At 41.6% G+C, this 19,221-nt stretch overlaps 1 protein-coding gene across 1 annotated transcript in view; it reads left to right on the top strand.

Annotated features, from left to right (window-relative positions):
• spag6 (sperm associated antigen 6) overlaps window positions 1-19,221 on the top strand; it is a 77,261-nt gene that overhangs the window by 57,665 nt on the left and 375 nt on the right. The window contains exons 9-10 of the mRNA NM_001015976.2: window positions 3,355-3,471; window positions 17,865-18,010. Coding sequence (NP_001015976.1) covers window positions 3,355-3,471; window positions 17,865-18,010 — 263 coding nt within the window. The remainder of the gene's footprint in view (window positions 1-3,354; window positions 3,472-17,864; window positions 18,011-19,221) is intronic.

Genomic DNA, 19,221 nt, shown 5'->3' with positions numbered 1-19,221 from the left:
CAGAAAAGTTACATCAAAACATGTGGAGGCTGATTTACTAAAATACATGTTAAATTGCACAAGTGCCATTATCTCAAGCTTATTAATATTTTTTCTGGGGCCCAAAACTGCACTGAATACTCAAGGTGAGGCCTAACCAGGGACCTATACAGAGGCAAAATTATGTTTTCATCCCTTGAGTTAATGCCCTTTTATGCAAGACAGCACTTTATTTGCTTTAGTAGTCACTGAATGACACTGCCTAATGTTGCACGGTTTATGGCAGATAGCATATATTCAAACAAAAGTGTATTTAATATGGAGAGGCAAAGGTTAAAGCCTAATTGTTTTCACTTTGCACCTTGCCCCAATTCTTGCACTTCTATGCAACCCTATGTACCCAATCAACTTGCAGCATCACAGTGCCATGCCGGTATATCGCAGAGAGTTTCTGCCATGTTGGTGAAGCTGAGTATCTTCTAACGGCATTTGTACGCTGCCAGCTAAACCACATAGCGACTCTTACATTCTGTGCCCGTTGCACAAGTTCCAGGCCATTCTTGTTCCAAGGCACTGTGCTAGGAGTTCTTATTAAATAAACCCGTCTGTGCGCTCTCCTTTCTGACTTTTGGCAAGCCAAGGCTTCCATGAAGTAAGCAGCTGGGATTTATTTACTATGATTAAGAAAGCATTTGAAAGTGGATATCTGAAGTTTTAATACAGTTCTTTTTTTCTTTAAACCATGAAACATTTGCTCCTTTTTTGTTGCAAGCTAAAACACTGATTGCCTTGAATCCATAGCCTTTTTTGTGAAATTCCGAATCTGCTGCTTGCTAACCTATTAGTGCCACATATAAACCTAGTGTGTATCATTCTACATTGAAACACTCCAGCTTTAAAATACAACTCCCAGCATCCCTGCTGCAGCCAGAGCCAAGTTCAAGTTCAGCAACAGCCGCTGCTAAGAGGTTGAGAATGACTGCTATGGGAAATAGCGAAGAATATCTATCAAACACAAGCACAGACTGACCCCCCCAGAGGGTAAATCCAGAGGGGTATCAGTGGGTGGGGTAATATGCAGAATGGCTCACTTTTGACTACTTATGCATTTATGCTGGAAACATCAGTCATCCCCTTTGTGCCTAAATTCTAAGCCGTCTGTTCTTTGGCTTGACATGCACAGACTGTTATGCACTGTTTCCATTACAAAGTCTGTGTATCCCCACACTTATGTAAACAGCTGCGTGTTTGATATCAGCAAATTCAGGCTTCTTTGTTGCTCCAAGCTTGTGTGAATAAAGTATGAAGTTTTACCTGGTTTACAAACGTGAGGTTTTGGTAAATTATTGAAAAAAACAGAAAGCCTTTGGTACATGACATATATGGCTTTTGTGCTTATAGAAAAAGGCAGGAAGCTACATTGATAAAATACTCCCCACCGGATAGAAAGCTCCTTTTGTGAGCAGTGCAGGAGGCACCCGTGGCAATTAGGAAGCCAACATACACTGTTTATAAAGCAGAGCATTTACCCTTTTAGTATATATTCACAGGGCAATATAAGCATACCCAGCAGGCCTGGACTGGGCTTCAAAATAGGCCCTGGCATTTCATGTACCCAGAAGCCCAAACAGCCCCCCACCGGCCCAATAAATAGTGACTGTCTATGGCATCTTACAGCAGCCCCTCTGGCATTTTCCATGGTAAATTATAGTTAAACACCCTAAAGGCCACCCCTTCCAGAAATGATACATTTTGGGAAATTATTACATTATAATTGGAGTTTGCTAACTAAGCAAAAACCCCTTCATGTGTATTATAAAGCTTTGTGGCTACTCAACACGGGCCTGGAAAGATCTAGAGTTACATAATGTTCCTAAGCATGTCCTCGGGAACCTAGGTCTCTCACATTGGAATTCACATTGGAATTCAGTGTACCTGACAGCATTACATAGCATTCATTGTGCTATATAAACATAATATTGCATCAAACAGAGAAAAAATATTCCTTAAAAAAGAAATGGAAAACAAACAAATATGCTGAATAAAGTTATTTGTATTGCTATGAAATATCATTGCCAATTTGTTGCATTTTCCCCTCTCTTTTCTGCTAATTTTGGTAACCCTGTTATGTACCAAAGAAACAAGCCTGCAGATATTGTCAGTAAGGCAGAGTATATATCATCTGAATGTACTTAGTACAGTGGATGTCAGCAGGCCCACTTATTTCAAATTAGAAACACATTGCAAATACAAGATCCACATCTCCTCCTCTTTAGTGAGCTTTAGTGTAGGAGAAATAGAATTATATCAAAGAGGATACGCAGATCATAAAACAATAAACACACACAAGAGAAGGTAAGATAAATGCACATGGGGGAAGAGCACTATAGAAAAGGTATAGGGCTAGTTGACCTTTAAATTAACTTTTAGCATGATGCAGACAGTGATAATTTGCAACTGGCCATCATGTTTCATGGTTTTTAAATGATTTTTGTTCTGCAGTTTGGACTTTCAGCTACTATCTGGTTGCTAGGGTCTGATTTACCCTAGAAACCTGGTAGTGGTTTGAACAAGAGCCTACAAGATGAATACGAGAGGGCATGAATAGAAAAAATAAGTGAAATAAAATAACCAAAAATATTGTAGACTGACAGAGCAATTGTTTTGTGGCTTCTGGGCTCAGTGACCCCATTTGAAAACTGGAAAGAGGCAAGAAAAGGAAGGCAAATAATTAAATAAAATGAAAACCAATGGGAAAGTTGCTAAGAATAGGACACATGTTAACATGAAGGTGAACTACCCCTTTAAAATAATTATTATACATACGCATGTAATTTTTTGTCTGGCCATTCCTCCTGTGACATCCCATCATTGCCCATAACCAGGGAAGGTCTGTGTATGTATGTATATCTTTATTTATAAAGCACTACTTATGTACACAGCGCTGTACAGTAGAATAGATTAATACAAACAGGGTTATTAAGATAATAATAGATAAATACAAAGTATAACAATAAATACAAAATACAGTTGCAATAAATTAAGAGTCAAAGACACAAGAGAATGGAGTTCCCTGCCCCGTAGAGCTTACACTCTATTGAAACTGTCCCTGAGTAGACTATCCAGGCACAGATACCATGCAGTGAGATCCAAATCTGCCAAACTGCCTGACCAATCAAGTACATATATAGCCACAGGGAACCAAATGTAATTAAAAAATAGCATTAGAGTGTGTGTCAGTTGCACTCACAGCAGGGGTAGGGAGCAATAAGCCTAATCTGACAGTGTGCCTTCATGGAATGTCCAGTGATTATGCCTACAGATTCATGTCATTCATATGCAACAATAATTTGCATTGTTCTTGTATGTGTACAGGCAAAGAAGGCCTTAAAGAACATACTGCAGAAGTGTACCCATCTGCCAGCGCTGGAGCCCTTGCTGCACGATGCACCGCCTAATATCCTGAAGCATGTGGTCGGGCAGTTCAGCAAGGTAAGCCGTACACTCGTCTGTCACCTGTTATGGGAAGAGCAGTCTGTACCGTGCTGTTACAGTGCTTTAATTTTTTGTAGGGGGAACTTAGTGCCTTATAAGTGCTGTATGACCTGCATATATGTGGGTGCAGCCCAAGCTGACAGCAGAAGTAGGGGGGCATACATTACACGTCACAACCCAGCCTACTGGCCATATCAGGTCACTAGCAAGCGTTTTCTCAGTTGATGATGGATTTTGGTGCAGTCAGACTTTGGGGGGGGGGGGGAGTTGGGGCAAGCTGATCATTTTAAGGTGCCATACAAGGAGAAAATTAGAGAATTGTATGTGTTGTGTCCAGCTCTAGTTACAGGGATTATTATACCTTTAGGCAGCGATGTGTGATTTTTAAATTTAAAGCCCACCTAGGAGGTCCAGCCTTTGGTCGGTGCCCCGCTCTACTCATATTAAGGTTACAATGTATGAAAATATTGGTGTAGGAGTCATTCAACAAAATATCTAAGGCTGCAAATCTGTTTCAAACGTGGGCTTTGGGGTGTATGTGGAAGAGCAAGCAGGAGTTGACCCAAATCTTACCCTACCTGGCATTTAGACTGAACCCCCTACCATTTCTCCCAGCCGCGTCAGTTTGGCAACCTCAGACTTAAGAGAAGTTTAATAAATATGTCTCTGTATACAGTATCTAAACAGATCTACCCTAATGTGCAGGCCCCTCTGTTAAATACTTACATTCCAGTAGAATATATGGAAATGTCCTCTGTAATGTGAGTCTGTGATCTAGAGCACATAAAGTGTAAAACTGTACATCTCAACCCTTAACTTTGTTGTATATTCTACTATTTCCATGCTTCCGTAACATTAGAGAAAAAATGAAAATCACACAGTTCTCGATGATGACAGCTGCATTTTATTTTGGTACAATATTAAGCTAATGAATACGTTTATAGAAGTATCAAATGTAATGGGCTGTGTCTTGCGTTGCTGCTGAGCCCCACGCTAAAATTCTACATGCGTTGTACTGGGCCTGGCCCTTATATAACAAAATACAAAACAGGCCCATAAAACCACAGGTATGGGTATTTACAGTCTTTTCATAGAGCCTTTCCGTCTCCAGTTACCAGCAGATTTAGATGTAATAACTTTATTCTGCGCTTGTTTCCACAAAGACTGCAGTGTTAGGAAGTATTCAGTTAATGGCAGTGAAACCCGGCCGTCCTAGTGGAGATTTAAATACAAAGGCGCTATACACGTGCATGTGTAACACACGGAGAATGACGAATATAATCTGCACACCGACAGACGTGTGAAAAGTGGGGCAGCACAAGGGGGCCCCAGGAATATATAGGGACCACTGGGGCCAGTTTGATGCACCATTTCAGTATCTGGACATGTTTCCCAGAGTTATGGGGGAGCTGTAGCCGGGGGCGTAACCACAGAGAAAACAAACCCTGCTGCAGGGGGGGCCCAGAATTGTTGGGGGCCCAGTAAAGTCCTAATTAATTAACGAATTTCAATATATCTTGATAGAATAGATCAGTTTACCGATTCTGTAATTCAAGCAGAGATTAGATTAAATCACTTTTTCCTGCTATCGTTGGTGTGGTATTTTTCTTTATTTTTATCAGTCATTGCTTAAACAGACCATTGCCTGTCCTTTGTCAAGGCTATTTAGTGTGCAATAAATACTGGGGCTGAATTGTTAAAAAAGGGTCCCTGACAAAGCAGAGAGACTAGGGGAAGGGAATGTCATAAGAACATATATGTACATATAGCATGTAGGTATGTGTTTGTGTAGTATATACATACAGTATACATACCTATATCATACCCTAAAACCAGTTCTGGGTAGACTACATATCTGTACGTATTTATGGGGATATAATAATATATATGTACACCTGTTCTACTGTGTTGCTTTCCCTGCAAATAACGTTATATATAAACAGGCAGAGCACATGTGAGGCTGATGGCCTGTGCATGCTGGCTTAGCCATATGTCCCCAATAAGGGTTATTATTGCGCACCCTAAGCGCTCCATTAAAGCCCCAGTGTCAGATGCTCATTTGCTGATTCTAAAGATGTATTGGAGTTTAAGTGCCTCTCGCTTGACTTCTAAATAAAAGGCTCATTGTTCTTTCACTCGCTAAACAAAATCTGTTTGGCTCCCAGCCTTTATAGGACCCATGCTCCATGCTTTATGATCATACGCAATTCTTTCTTGCTTTATATTATATATTTATTATATACTTTCTGCATGCAGCATCCCCTTTGTATTATTACACAATTGAATCCTACACATAGCTGAAGGCCGTACGATGTGCAGGTAACAACGCTGGGACAGAATGCTTCCCTTACAGAGATCTCTGCTTCCATTCCTTAATGAGGCACTGGCAGTTATGAACTTGGAATAATTGTAGGGCCGCTCTCATGCACACTCCACACAAGGGGAATGCTGCCCTGGGGCACTGCAGGCCATGAAACCATTCCTTTAATAAAGAAGGATGGGATATTAAAGGGTTCTTTCTGTCTCGCTAGCTTACAGTAGACCACAGCTGCACAGAATGCTTTAAATAGATCCCGATTTGAAAAAAATGGCTTCAATCCAATTTGGATGTGAGAGCGCATTGCTTTATTAGATACAGACATGTATCAGCGTTTTGGGTGGAATCTCTTTTCTGGTATTCTATCTCTGAATGCCAAACCTCCACAGGATAATAAGGGGGGGGCAGTGGTATCCCTAATTAATGGAGCTCAACCTGGGATTCTGCCTGTGCCTATCTCAGTACCAGGGTGTACTCGCACAGATGCACTCTCTCAGCAGAAAGAAAAGACAAATATATATATTATTGGCTGTATTTTCTTATTTTTTTGGTGAATTCTAAAAGGACATCTCAATGACAATCCGCACCCAGGAACACTAATTAGTCCCAGGTTTTGGTAAGAATAATGGAGGCAGCTGTAGGTTGCTGTACTTAATAATAGCAAAACATTGTCACCGATTCACACTGCTGTCACTTGCACTACAACAAGGAGCCTGGTTCTTTCAATTATAGGAATGTCCACCTTATTGTGACTGATAGCCTCCTACTGAGCTGGACACACAAACTGCCTGTACTGACACACTGACCCTTCTGGTTACTGACAAAATATACACACAAACTGCCTGTACTGACACACTGACCCTTCTGGTTACTGACAAAATATACACACAAACTGCCTGTACTGACACACTGACCCTTCTTGTAACTGACAGAATATACACACAAACTGCCTGTACTTACACACTGACCCTTCTTGTAACTGACAGAATATACACACAAACTGCCTGTAATGACACACTGACCCTACTGGTTACTGACAAAATATACACACAAACTGCCTGTAATGACACACTGACCCTACTGGGTACTGACAAAATATACACACAAACTGCCTGTAATGACACACTGACCCAACTGGTTACTGACAAAATATACACACAAACTGCCTGTAATGACACACTGACCCTTCTGGTTACTGACAGAAGATACACACAAACTGCCTGTAATGACACACTGACCCTTCTGGTTACTGACAGAATATACACACAAACTGCCTGTAATGACACACTGACCCTACTGGTTACTGACAGAATATACACACAAACTGCCTGTAATGACACACTGACCCTTCTGGTTACTGACAAAATATACACACAAACTGCCTGTACTGACACACTGACCCTTCTGGTTACTGACAGAATATACACACAAACTGCCTGTAATGACACACTGACCCTTCTGGTTACTGACAAAATATACACACAAACTGCCTGTAATGACACACTGACCCTTCTGGTTACTGACAGAATATACACACAAACTGCCTGTAATGACACACTGACCCTTCTGGTTACTGACAAAATATACACACAAACTGCCTCTACTGACACACTGACCCTTCTGGTTACTGACAGAATATACACACAAACTGCCTGTACTGACACACTGACCCTTCTGGTTACTGACAGAATATACACACAAACTGCCTGTAATGACACTGACCCTTCTGGTTACTGACAGAATATACACACAAACTGCCTGTAATGACACACTGACCCTTCTGGTTACTGACAGAATATACACACAAACTGCCTGTAATGACACACTGACCCTACTGGTTACTGACAGAATATACACACAAACTGCCTGTAATGACACACTGACCCTTCTGGTTACTGACAAATATACACACAAACTGCCTGTACTGACACACTGACCCTTCTGGTTACTGACAGAATATACACACAAACTGCCTGTAATGACACACTGACCCTTCTGGTTACTGACAGAATATACACACAAACTGCCTGTAATGACACACTGACCCTTCTGGTTACTGACAGAATATACACACAAACTGCCTGTAATGACACACTGACCCTTCTGGTTACTGACAGAATATACACACAAACTGCCTGTAATGACACACTGACCCTTCTGGTTACTGACAGAATATACACACAAACTGCCTGTAATGACACACTGACCCTTCTGGTTACTGACAGAATATACACACAAACTGCCTGTAATGACACACTGACCCTTCTGGTTACTGACAGAATATACACACAAACTGCCTGTAATGACACACTGACCCTTCTGGTTACTGACAGAATATACACACAAACTGCCTGTAATGACACACTGACCCTTCTGGTTACTGACAGAATATACACACAAACTGCCTGTAATGACACACTGACCCTTCTGGTTACTGACAGAAATGGCACAGCGCTTGTATCAGGGCCTGTATAGCCTTTGCTTGCTTCCCAGGGGGGGGGGGGGGATGGGGGGGGGTGCTGTGTAGTATTAATAAAACATTTTTTATATTCCATCTATTCACAGACATTAAGGGGATGTGGGGGGGGGGGTGCTGTGGGGGGGGGGGGTGTTGGGGGGTGCTGTGTAGTATTAATAAAACATTTTTTATATTCCATCTATTCACAGACATTAAGCTTGATCTAAAATCTTTGAATTTCAATCTTTTTGGACAAATCCAGTAATATATTATGTCCCAGGCCAAACATAATTTCCTACACTGCAAACTTTTACTTTTACTTTTAATATTTACATCCTCAAAGCTAATCATAAACATCATAGAATTTATATGGAGTTTGCATTTTAGTATTGCTTATTATTTCACCTTTGAATACTAATGAAACACCTTTGATCCTTTCTCCCAAAACCCATCAAATTGCCTTACCCCCAAGCCAGTGTATGGGGATTGGGTATCACTAGAGAAGACTAGTACACCTCATTATGAGCTATATTTACTGAATGTTTATTGTCAGAACAAAAAAAAAATGGAAAGCCTTGTGTCCTTGTCTCATAAGCCTAGTGCAATAAAGCAGCACGGATAAGCCTTAACCTGCGGGACAGCATTAGTAGCTGTAAGCTGGGCCTCACTAGGGCCACTGATCATTTGACATAATGTGAAAAAACACCAAATGCCATGCATCAGTATCAGCAGCAAACTGACATACAGGGCAAGGCACACAGAGGTAGTGGATACCATTGCTGCCAGTAGCAGAATGAGCAATTTATAATGAAGTGGAAAGTGGTTGGATTTCAGTTCAAGGCTAAATACTATTATGGGTACAAAGCAGCTTTGCATTTCCCTTTATTCTCTGAGTCTGTTATTTTTTACTTCATTACGACAACAAGTCTTGAGTAAGGAAAAGGTGAGGCAGTTCCCTAGCATAGAGCTCAGTGTATAGGGACCCTGTTTACTTGTGCTCAGTACTAAGTACAAACAGATTGGTCTAAAAGTGATTTTGGAGAGCAGTAAAAGTCCAGCAGATTTAGTGATAGGAGCAGCTGTAAAACCCCAGTAATACATAGGGAGATAAGTTACTCAGAGGTCATAAAGCTCTAATTGAGGCATTAAGCAATCAGGAGGGCTGTGTGAACCTTCTTGTGCATCACACAAAGTCCAGAGGGTGTTTTTTCCCCCAGCCATGAGCACAAAAGGGTTAACTAGAGCGCATTATTCAGACCCCACTCTGAGAGCCAAAGTACTGGAGCGCAGCATTCTTTCCTTGGCTTGGAATCAGCCAATAGCAATGAGCTATGCACAGAAGGCTATGATAGAGCCGTGCAAACAGGTTCCCACTTATACCCAGGCTGAACGATTTCCTAAGTGATACATTGAAAATTAAGAAATGAAAGGTTTTTCTTTTAATCTGCTGCCCTCTTGCTGTACTTCTGCCGAGGGTTTCCTGCCGTCAGTTTGTAACAAGTACAGCTATTCGCTCACATTCCTGTTTCAGGGATAGAACAACTCCCATAAGCCTCAACAAATGTACAGGATTACATGGGGTGAGATGATTGTGAGCCAGTTGCACCATACAGGGCCGGGGTGTGCAGGAAGTGCTGCATCTGGCGCTACTAGCTGCAACGCTTCACACTTCCCCAGGGTTCATGTCCTATTGACCTCCCGGGAATTTGTGGAACAGCAATTCAACTCAATGTGAACTCCACTAAGTTAATCAATACCCATGCCAGGCCCTCCTGCCTTGTACATCAAAGTATATATATTTGTTTAAACACCTAGGATTTGTAATGGTGCTTACTATATAGAGAAACACTGAATAACCAACATATAACTCACTAAAGCAACAGTCTGTACAATAGGCTTATAGCTCATATTTACCAAAATCAGCAGTTCTAATTGGTGCTTAGGAACATCACCTCCCTCACATGAAATCACATGACACGTAAAATGCATCTCCTGTATAATACTAGTCATCTCGGAGTTCCATGTCATCCAAAAAAATCTGTGGGGGCCCTTACAATATCTGTGGGAGGGCAGTAGCTGTCCCCTGGGCTGCTGGTTATTATTATTATTAGTAGTAACATGCATTAGTAAAGCCCCGACATATTGTGCAGCGCTGTACAATAAATATACATTAGGCATACAAATTACATACAAAGCAAGCAATAAGCAATACAAGAGTTGAAGAGGAACCTGCCCAAAAGAGCTAACAGTCTATAAAATACTGTTCTACACTGTCCCTGGATCTTTGTAATAATATCTCACTGATATAATAAAAAAAATAATTTGCCCCTTATTCTTTCAAAATGATTTCTACCATTGTTATGACTTTGGCATTCCTACATTTAACCCTTGAGTGACATACATATATATATATAAATATGCTTCACATTTTGGGCCCTAAAACTATCAAATATACAACTATATAAAGTGAATAAATACTGTTAGTTCCTTATTAATTTGTAATTAATAATTTGCATGTATAGTTGCTGTGGCCCCGCAGCCTATCATTTTTCTCCCGGTGTAACCAAATGACTTATTCTGTAAGGGAGAGCAGCCAACTCAGCCCAGCTGTGTGTCAGTGACGTATACTATGAATTTGCACCATGGAAGTGTGTTCAGGTCACTGAACATATGAATAAAATATATAGAGCCGTATTGGTGAGACACATCCAGTATATGAATCACCCAGGACAGCTTGGTGTAGTTGCATTTATATGGCAGTTTTACATTAGCAGCGCGTCCCATTCCCTGCACCTTAGACACTTGAGTTCATACGGCCCCGTGATTCCAACCTCCCTCCCTTGTGGCAGAACGTTTTTCATTTGACTTGGGGATATTGCAGCATATTAACGATATACAGTTTATGAAGTTATTTAAGCTCTAGCTATTTGCCTTATGAAATAGGTGGCCATAATCCAGGAGTCAGGGCTTCTAATATTTCACTCCCGACCGTGTGTCTCACCATTTGGGAGATTTACTGAGAGATTTATATTTTCCCCCAGTCATATTTATTGTTATGGCTTAAAGATGGTCACAGGCATTTTTAGCATAATTTGATAGGCTGTATGGACTTATGCCCTTCTCTCCAGGAGAATTCTGGGTGTGCCGCATATAAGGGCTGAACTCCACAGGAGATTTGGTAGGATAGTGTCACATGGCCGGATATAGTCACATGGGTCGGAATATAATGGGACTGATACAAAAATAGATGTATAAACTACATGAAAGATGTGCCATCGGACACAACACGCCAGCTGGAAGGGAACGCTGCGTGCTTCATCCAACAATATAAAATCTGATGGTGTCTGACAGAATTGTTTTTTTCATTGAAATACATTGACTGTCAGATGTAGATGCAGGAACAAAACTCAGCATCCGACTTTATCTGATCTGAATTTAAATTACAGCCTATGGACATCAGATTTTGTAGGATCCTACAAAATCTCGTGCTGTTGTGTAGTGTTGCATGACAAGATCAGATAAAATCTGACCCACAAAATTTCATCAAAATCTCCCATGGAATTAAGCCCTAATAAAAGCACATTATACAACCTGATCATAATGCTCTCACCTTTCCTGTGCTTCATGCTTGGTTTTTGTCACTCTTCTATTGGAAGTGTAGCTCTGTACAATATTTAATATTTTATAATAAGAACGCTGCCTACGTATGGCTCTATAGGTATTGTAGCATATTGATACTGTTCCCAAAAGCTGGAAATTGTAGCTCCACCTCAGGTAAAGCCTAAGGCCAAGGGGCACTTTGGCTTAGTCTTCAAGAGACTGTGCGAGACCTGTGCTTGATTTATGGGTGCCCTGTCCCTATATTCCCTTCCTGCGCTCCGTGTACCAGTATTAGGGTGTAAACGCTACAAATCAGCTGGGCTCACATAGGTGCACATTTGCCCCAGCCTAGTACTTTAGAGCAATAAACTAAACATTTTCTTTCATCTCAAATAAAGGGAGGCCGAATGTCTGAGTAACACCTGGAAAACACCTGGGACAAGACAAGAGGGAAATAATGGGAACAGTAGGTGGGAACAATGAGTTAAGCACATAGGATGGGGGGGTGGAAGAAGGATAAAGGGAGGTTATATGGGGGTCTAAAATGAAAAAATGTGGAGTGGAGGTGAAAACAAATAAGGCAGGGCCTGGTAGCTTAGAAGGAAAGAGAAAAAAAAGCAACCAACAACCAAGGCGAAAACAGTCATAACAAATAGTAACTAAAGGAAAATGAATTGTGTAATGGGCAAATAACACAAATGTCCTTAGAATATATATATATATATACACATACTCTGTATGGTCCTTAGAATATATATATACACATACTCTGTATGGTCCTTAGAATATGTATATACATACTCTGTATGGTTTCTGAATGTACTTATGTTTGATTTTATTACCATTGTGTATTATTACATTCTACTAATATGCAGGGGTCACTCTATGTACCTACAGAATGGATGTTGGCGGGATGACAGATCCAAAGCTATACAATTATAGAACAACAAATATAGTGAGAAAAAAAATCAAAATTCAAAAATCACAGCAGCAGTGAAATAAAATTAAAAATAACAAATTTTATTAGGACTTATAAAGCCTAGTATGTCCTAATAAAATTTGTAATTTTTAATTTTATTTCACTGCTGCTGTAATTTTTGAAATTTGACTTTTTGATTTTTTTCTAACTACATTCGTTATTGGATCGGCTATTGCCTGTGACCTGGACTGAGGTTTTAGATTTATATTTATTTATTATTTCTTTATATATTTTTGTCTTTTCACTTTTGCCGATTGAGGCAGCCCACACGCTTTTTCATAATATGATAGAATTCTACAGTTGTTTGTGGGTGTGTATATATTTATATAATACACAAGAGCCATGAAATCCTGTAAATTATCTCCTTATAAATGATCCTTACTGATCAGTTATAATCGGTGCTTAGTAATGTCATTTTTGTCAAATGTCTCTCTGAAAGTTGTGTATTATATGAAATAATGCTCCCCCGGTTGTAAAATATAAAGATTTTAGAAATCACCTTGGAACTGCATGATCTGTACAAAAGCACTCAGTCTTTGGCCTTTTGCCTTTTTCAGGGTCGGACTGGGCTGCTGGGACAAAACCCGGTGGGCCCCGGCGGCCCATACCCGACCCTTACTGGTGCTCCCTCGGCCGACCGTTCCTCACTTGACGCGTTAAACTTAAGCACGATTGGGGGAGGACGCTGGGTAGGGAACCCTGTGGTGGGTTAGGGATGTTTGGGGGGGGCCCTGCGGGAGGTAAGGGAGGCTCAGTGGGGGCCGCTGTGGGGGGTAAGGTAGGCTCAGCGGGGGCCCTGCGGGGCGTTAGAGGGTGCAGGGGACACGGACAGCGGTGGCACCTGTAGGGCCCCTGTGGCGGCAGCCCCGGTGGGCCCTGCACTCCCTAGTCTGACTCTGGCCTTATTTATGGTTATGGAACGCTTCAGTGACTTATAATATCCTTATATTTTACAATAGGGGGAACATAATTCCCTATATGTATAGTATGTAAAAATATATATTCCTTTTTGCTATTAGTTGGTAGAATGGGGTTTGTACCTCAGCTGGAAATATATTGGGCCAAAAGAATTCTGTGTATAGTGATGCATGTAATTAGCATTATTTTTGTGGGTCATTTACAACCCACGCCGCTGTCTGGCTCAATAAAATAAATGGAGCTGGTTTAGTGAAGTGTGTAACTGCGCCCCATGCATTATTCTCCTGATCTGAAGGAATTCACCTCAGCTGAACTGTTTGAGGCATGGAATGGCTCCTCTACTGAGGTGCATAATTCACCTTAAAAAGGTGATTTATTTCATGGTGTGAATGGAGGCAGGAGAAAAATCTACATACAATGGGACTTTCCCTTCATATTAGGAGAATAAAACCAATGAATGGCAACAGTGTGCAAGTGAGGCCTGGCTTGCATAAATAAATCCTGCCTAATGTCTGCTTCTTCCAGTGGCCAGTAGAATTCAGTTGAAGTGAGTGACTGGCCAGACTGGGGATGACTTTGATATAGTTGGCCAGCGTGAATATATTACAATATATGGACAAACAATCCCTGTTTTGCTTAAAGGGTAAGGGCATTGCTTTGTAGCTTAATGCACAGAATGGCTTAATGTCCTATATATATTGATAATGGGTGAGTGCAGAGGGGCTCTTGTTTCTGTCTATATGAATTTTGTGGTCACAGTCTCATTGCTCCCCTGCCTAATAGTTTAAATTTAGTGGTGAGCACAACTTTCCCTTCTTTGCTACACTTCTTCCAGTGCCCTGGGATTCAGATCTTTTGGGTTGCAGCCCCATTTGGGGTACAACATTTGCCTACCCCACAAATTTTCACAAAGCAGTGAATGAGAAAACATAGAGGAATCAGCCTTTCAGCCATACAATATCCAGCAGCTCAAGCTCTCCCCTTCAGGTTGGGCTCCAAGGAGACAGGGAATCTAAATCAAGGTCAGGACTGAAGGTAATCTAAGACCAGGCAGGGCCCCCAAGCTCTGATTTTGGCCAAATGGATATGCTATTTGTTCAACTTTATTTTACATTAAATAGACAGAATCTGTTACATGCCAAAGAAAATGTGTGTTGGTCGATGAAAGTGAGGAGGAGTAACGGCTCAGGAGCCATAAGGACAGGGCTGCCGTGCCTGCTGGTGCTCTGTAACATGTCTGACTGGCACACCGGCAAGTGGGGGATGGGGTTGCCAAAGTGCCATCCCCAGCCTGCCCCTCATGAATACAGTGCTGCTGAACACAGGTGGGAAAGCATTCACCTGTGGGTGCTCATGGAAGGGCAGGGTGCAAAGAACATGGCTGCTTGTGTCTGTGTTTTTACCCTGCCTGGCAGTTCATAAGTGCCACCTATAATAGTCCAGGCAGAGAACAGGCTCCCCTCCCATATGTTACAATGTAAGGTAAGAGTAATTTAACACTTTTAGGTCTGTGCACCCCAGGCTGTGGTTCATTTTGGCATGGCTGTTCTTGTATTTGCTGTTGAGTTCCTTTATAGAGTCTTTGTACATAAAGCTTGGCCACCATCCAAACTTACTGACACAGCCATAAATCATTTAGTGCCAGCCTGGCTTAGTTTTCACTTTGGCAGCTACCACATAATCAGCCACTTCTAATAATCCCTTCTCTACATGATCTGTTATGGGGCTGTTATATTCTGTCAGCTTTGAGCTTCACATTTCAGATTTTCATGTATTTCAAAAAGACCAATTGTTTTGTTAGCCCTGCCTCAATTTAGCTCTCTCTTCTGCCACCCCCTAGCAGCTAAATCAGAATCAGACCCCCTACAGGCAGCAGTGCAATAACCATAAATGTCCCTTCTGGATGAAGAGTGATTGGCCATGTTGTGTGCCTTGCCAGGGTGTATCTAGAATATCTGCCATACTGACACCCAGGGCATGGCCCAGTATTTCCCCCAAAGCAACAATGCTATAGATACAATGGCACTTTCAGGAATAACAGTAACCTCTTGTGCAAAGAATGCAGTGAAGAATGGAGTTATGTTTGTACAAATGAAATATGTGCTCCCTCCTGTGTTTGCTGAGTGCACTGGGGTCAGAAAGGAGTTTGGTCAGTAACTATAAAATATTCAAACTTTAAGCAAATAATACCTAAACATTTAACAAGTTTGTAATGTTATTATATACAGCCTTATTCTGCCCTGTAGTACCTATCCCCATAAATACCCACAAATGAAATTCATTGCAATATAATTACCCCTGAATGGTGCCATTATACAGTATGTCCTTTCCCCTTGTGTACATAGAAATACTGGCTCTGAGCAGACTTTACCTAAAAAAATTCAGCAAACCTTTCTGCCTCTATTGTTTGAGCCTCAGAAAGAAACATTGCTATTAGAGCTAGGACCCCATAGGGGCTCATTTACTTTAAAGGAGAAGGAAAGTCATTTTGGCATTTTACTGCCAATAGATTTGCCACATTAGTGCCACCTAGAACAATATATTTATTCTGAAACCATTACCATACCTGAGTAAAGAGCTTTAGAAGCTTTCCCTGTTTGCTTAAGACAGCAGTTGCCATTTTAAGTAGCTTCCTGCCTGCAGTCTAGCCGTTATAGCTCAGATTACACATTTCTAAGGGAGGGGGGAGAGAGTTCTTAGCATTTTGGTGGGAAGGGGGTGAGCAGAGGGGAGAGAGGAGAGAACTGTGCAGATTCTGGCCCCGGGAGTTAAGGCTGTTTCTGAGAGAGGAAGTCAGACACTGGAACATCATATTTACAAAAAAAAGAGACAAGAAATCCTGTGTTTCTTTTGATAGAGGACTCGGTGCAGCATTACTGTAAGTGCTTATGGCTGTATTTACCTTTTTGATAAAGTTTACTTAGTTTTTACCTTTCCTAGTCCTTTAACCTCACATGCAAATCCATTGGAAATGGGTAGGAAATATGGCTCTAGGTGCCAAGCACAGCACTGGCTGGGGCAAGGCACACTGGCCCCTAAGTGTAGGGCTCTATTGCAGCCTCGTTCGCTGGTTAGGACACAAGTAGGGGGAGAAAGGGGTCTAAGTGCCACCCCCAGCTTGCCTTTATGAATACATTGCTGCCAATGGCACACACACACATATAGTTAAGCATCAGAAATGTCCAGGGCAAGTGTGCAGATATGGTGCAAACATGGTGACGGTTGGTGCCCAGTTTTAGCCCTTTGGAGCCTGCCCTGCAGCAGTCTCCATATCAGCATCTCCTATTGTTATGCCTCAGTATTCCATGTTACCATTTATACTGGAGAGAAATTAAATTAATAAAAAAAATCCAGGAGTGGGTCATTTTCCCCCTAATGACATGGGGTTGGGTGACATCCCTGGATTTACCCCGCCTCCTTGTACCTCAGCCAGTCATGTGCCTGGGAGAAGGCAGCGGCCTGTGCATTCACTGAATACCTCAGCCCTGTGGCTTGGGAATGAGCTGCTGGCCGAATGTGCATTTGTTACTTGGTAATAAATTATGGCCTGAGGGCAAAGCGTTCCATTTCTAACAATGCTTTCCAAAGCTGTAAGGTATTTAATGTTTAAAAGGCAGTGATTAAACATTAGCACAGCATGATACATTGCTGGAATGGGGGACGGGGCGGCAGTCTTTCGGCGAGCTAGGGATTTCCCTTTTACTTTGTTACAAGTTGCATCAATACAAATGTATCATGTGATGTTTTTCTATTACATTCATCCGAGAGCCTGGTAGAAAGGTATAAGGTGAGGATTTAGCAGGGAAACCTAAAAAGCTCTCTGTCCTTTGCTGCACAAAGTGGATTGATGGATATAATTATATATAAGAGCTTGGTGAGAATAAAACCTGGGATGCACCTAATCCTTACTTTCTGGATTTGGCCACATACTAAATCCTACTGAAACCAAACTGAATCCTAATCTGCACAACTGTTTGAGAAAAAAAAATCAACAAAACTGCAATAAAATCTGTTGCCTGACAGAGTTACACACAGTATTAAGGGTTTGGGTTTGGTTAAGCTTAATTTCTGCAATTTGTATAAATCACAGCAAAAAAAATCTTTCTGTTTCTCGCCAGGTTCTTCCACACGACAGCAAAGCAAGGCGACTATTTGTCACAAGTGGGGGGCTGAAAAAGATTCAAGAGATAGTGGCAGACACGGGCTCACCCCTCCAAGAATACATCAACACCATCAACAACTGTTTTCCTGAAGAGATTGTCAGGTAAGCGCGCCTGTATGTGTATGTACGTGTCGGCTGGAATGGACTTTTCTCAAAGGAATTAAAGCTATTAAAATTAATTTCAGTTACTTCAAATATCAGTGTATAAAATGTAAGTGAAGAATACAGGTACATGGTGCTCCGCTTCCTACTTACCTTCCATGCTAGTGTGTCTCTCTCTGACTGGCCAACCAGCTTCCCAGCTCACCTCCTACACATCTCCCATGCAACTAAACTTTGCTACTACACCTAAGCAAGATGGATTCCCTACCCATTCCCTTCCATCATGTCTAACCATTCTTTTCCATCTAAAGTAGCAGTTCATTTACTGAAGTAGGGAGCATCTCCTGACACTTCCCTGCTCGGTTGTGTTTATGGTACTGAGCAGGGAACCAGCAGGTAATGCTTATGTAAGATAAGCTTTTGCCATTCTGTCTGGCTCTCATCTGGCCCAAACAACAGTGGTGCTCTGGTAACACATTCATAATATTAATAGTGTAAAAACTGCTAAGTAATACAATCTAAAATGAAAAGAGTTAATAGAGCCTGCGCCTGATTCATTTTCTCAGTGCCACCCATCTTTTTAAACTTGGAATGAAAATTTCAGATGGTTTCTGGAAGCTGCTGGCATTTACACTTAGTGCCAATTTTCAGCAGTGCCAGTGTACCTAAATTGATGTTCCCTGCAGTTTCCTTAATGCATAGCCCTATAGGCACCCCCTGGTATATATATATATATATATATATACAGCCCATATTGCTTTTCCCCCGCGAGCTGCACTGCCGCTCATTCATTTTCTTTGCTAATAAGAGAGTGTTGGGAATTGTCAGACGACAGCGGCTGATCCAGTCAGTACTTATGGTGCATATTTAATGTTTATTCATTATGTGAAATGTTGCCTTTAGTCTGGGCGTGGGTAAGTGCCTGAGAGGAGGGGGGCACATACATCAGTCCTTCTGTGCGCCAGAGCTGGGACTGAGCAGAATGCTGTAGCACTGAATATGCACTTCATCTCAATCACTCTGGCTCTCTACAATTCCCCAGGGGGGTAAGGGGTTAATATCTCTGGCCTCCCCTCAGCACCAGTGAATTCTCTAAGAGGCAGTAATGAGATACTTTACTTGCGTTTCATTCTGCTGTCACTTCCTATGATGTTCTAATGGGCAGAAGGAAACAACGAGTGCGGAGGATAAGTTCATCAGCACGCGGGAAA

The sequence above is a fragment of the Xenopus tropicalis genome, chromosome 6, assembly GCF_000004195.4.
Source record: "Xenopus tropicalis strain Nigerian chromosome 6, UCB_Xtro_10.0, whole genome shotgun sequence".
NCBI classification, from domain to species: Eukaryota; Metazoa; Chordata; class Amphibia; order Anura; family Pipidae; genus Xenopus; species Xenopus tropicalis.
This window is presented reverse-complemented; position numbering and strand designations above follow the sequence as displayed.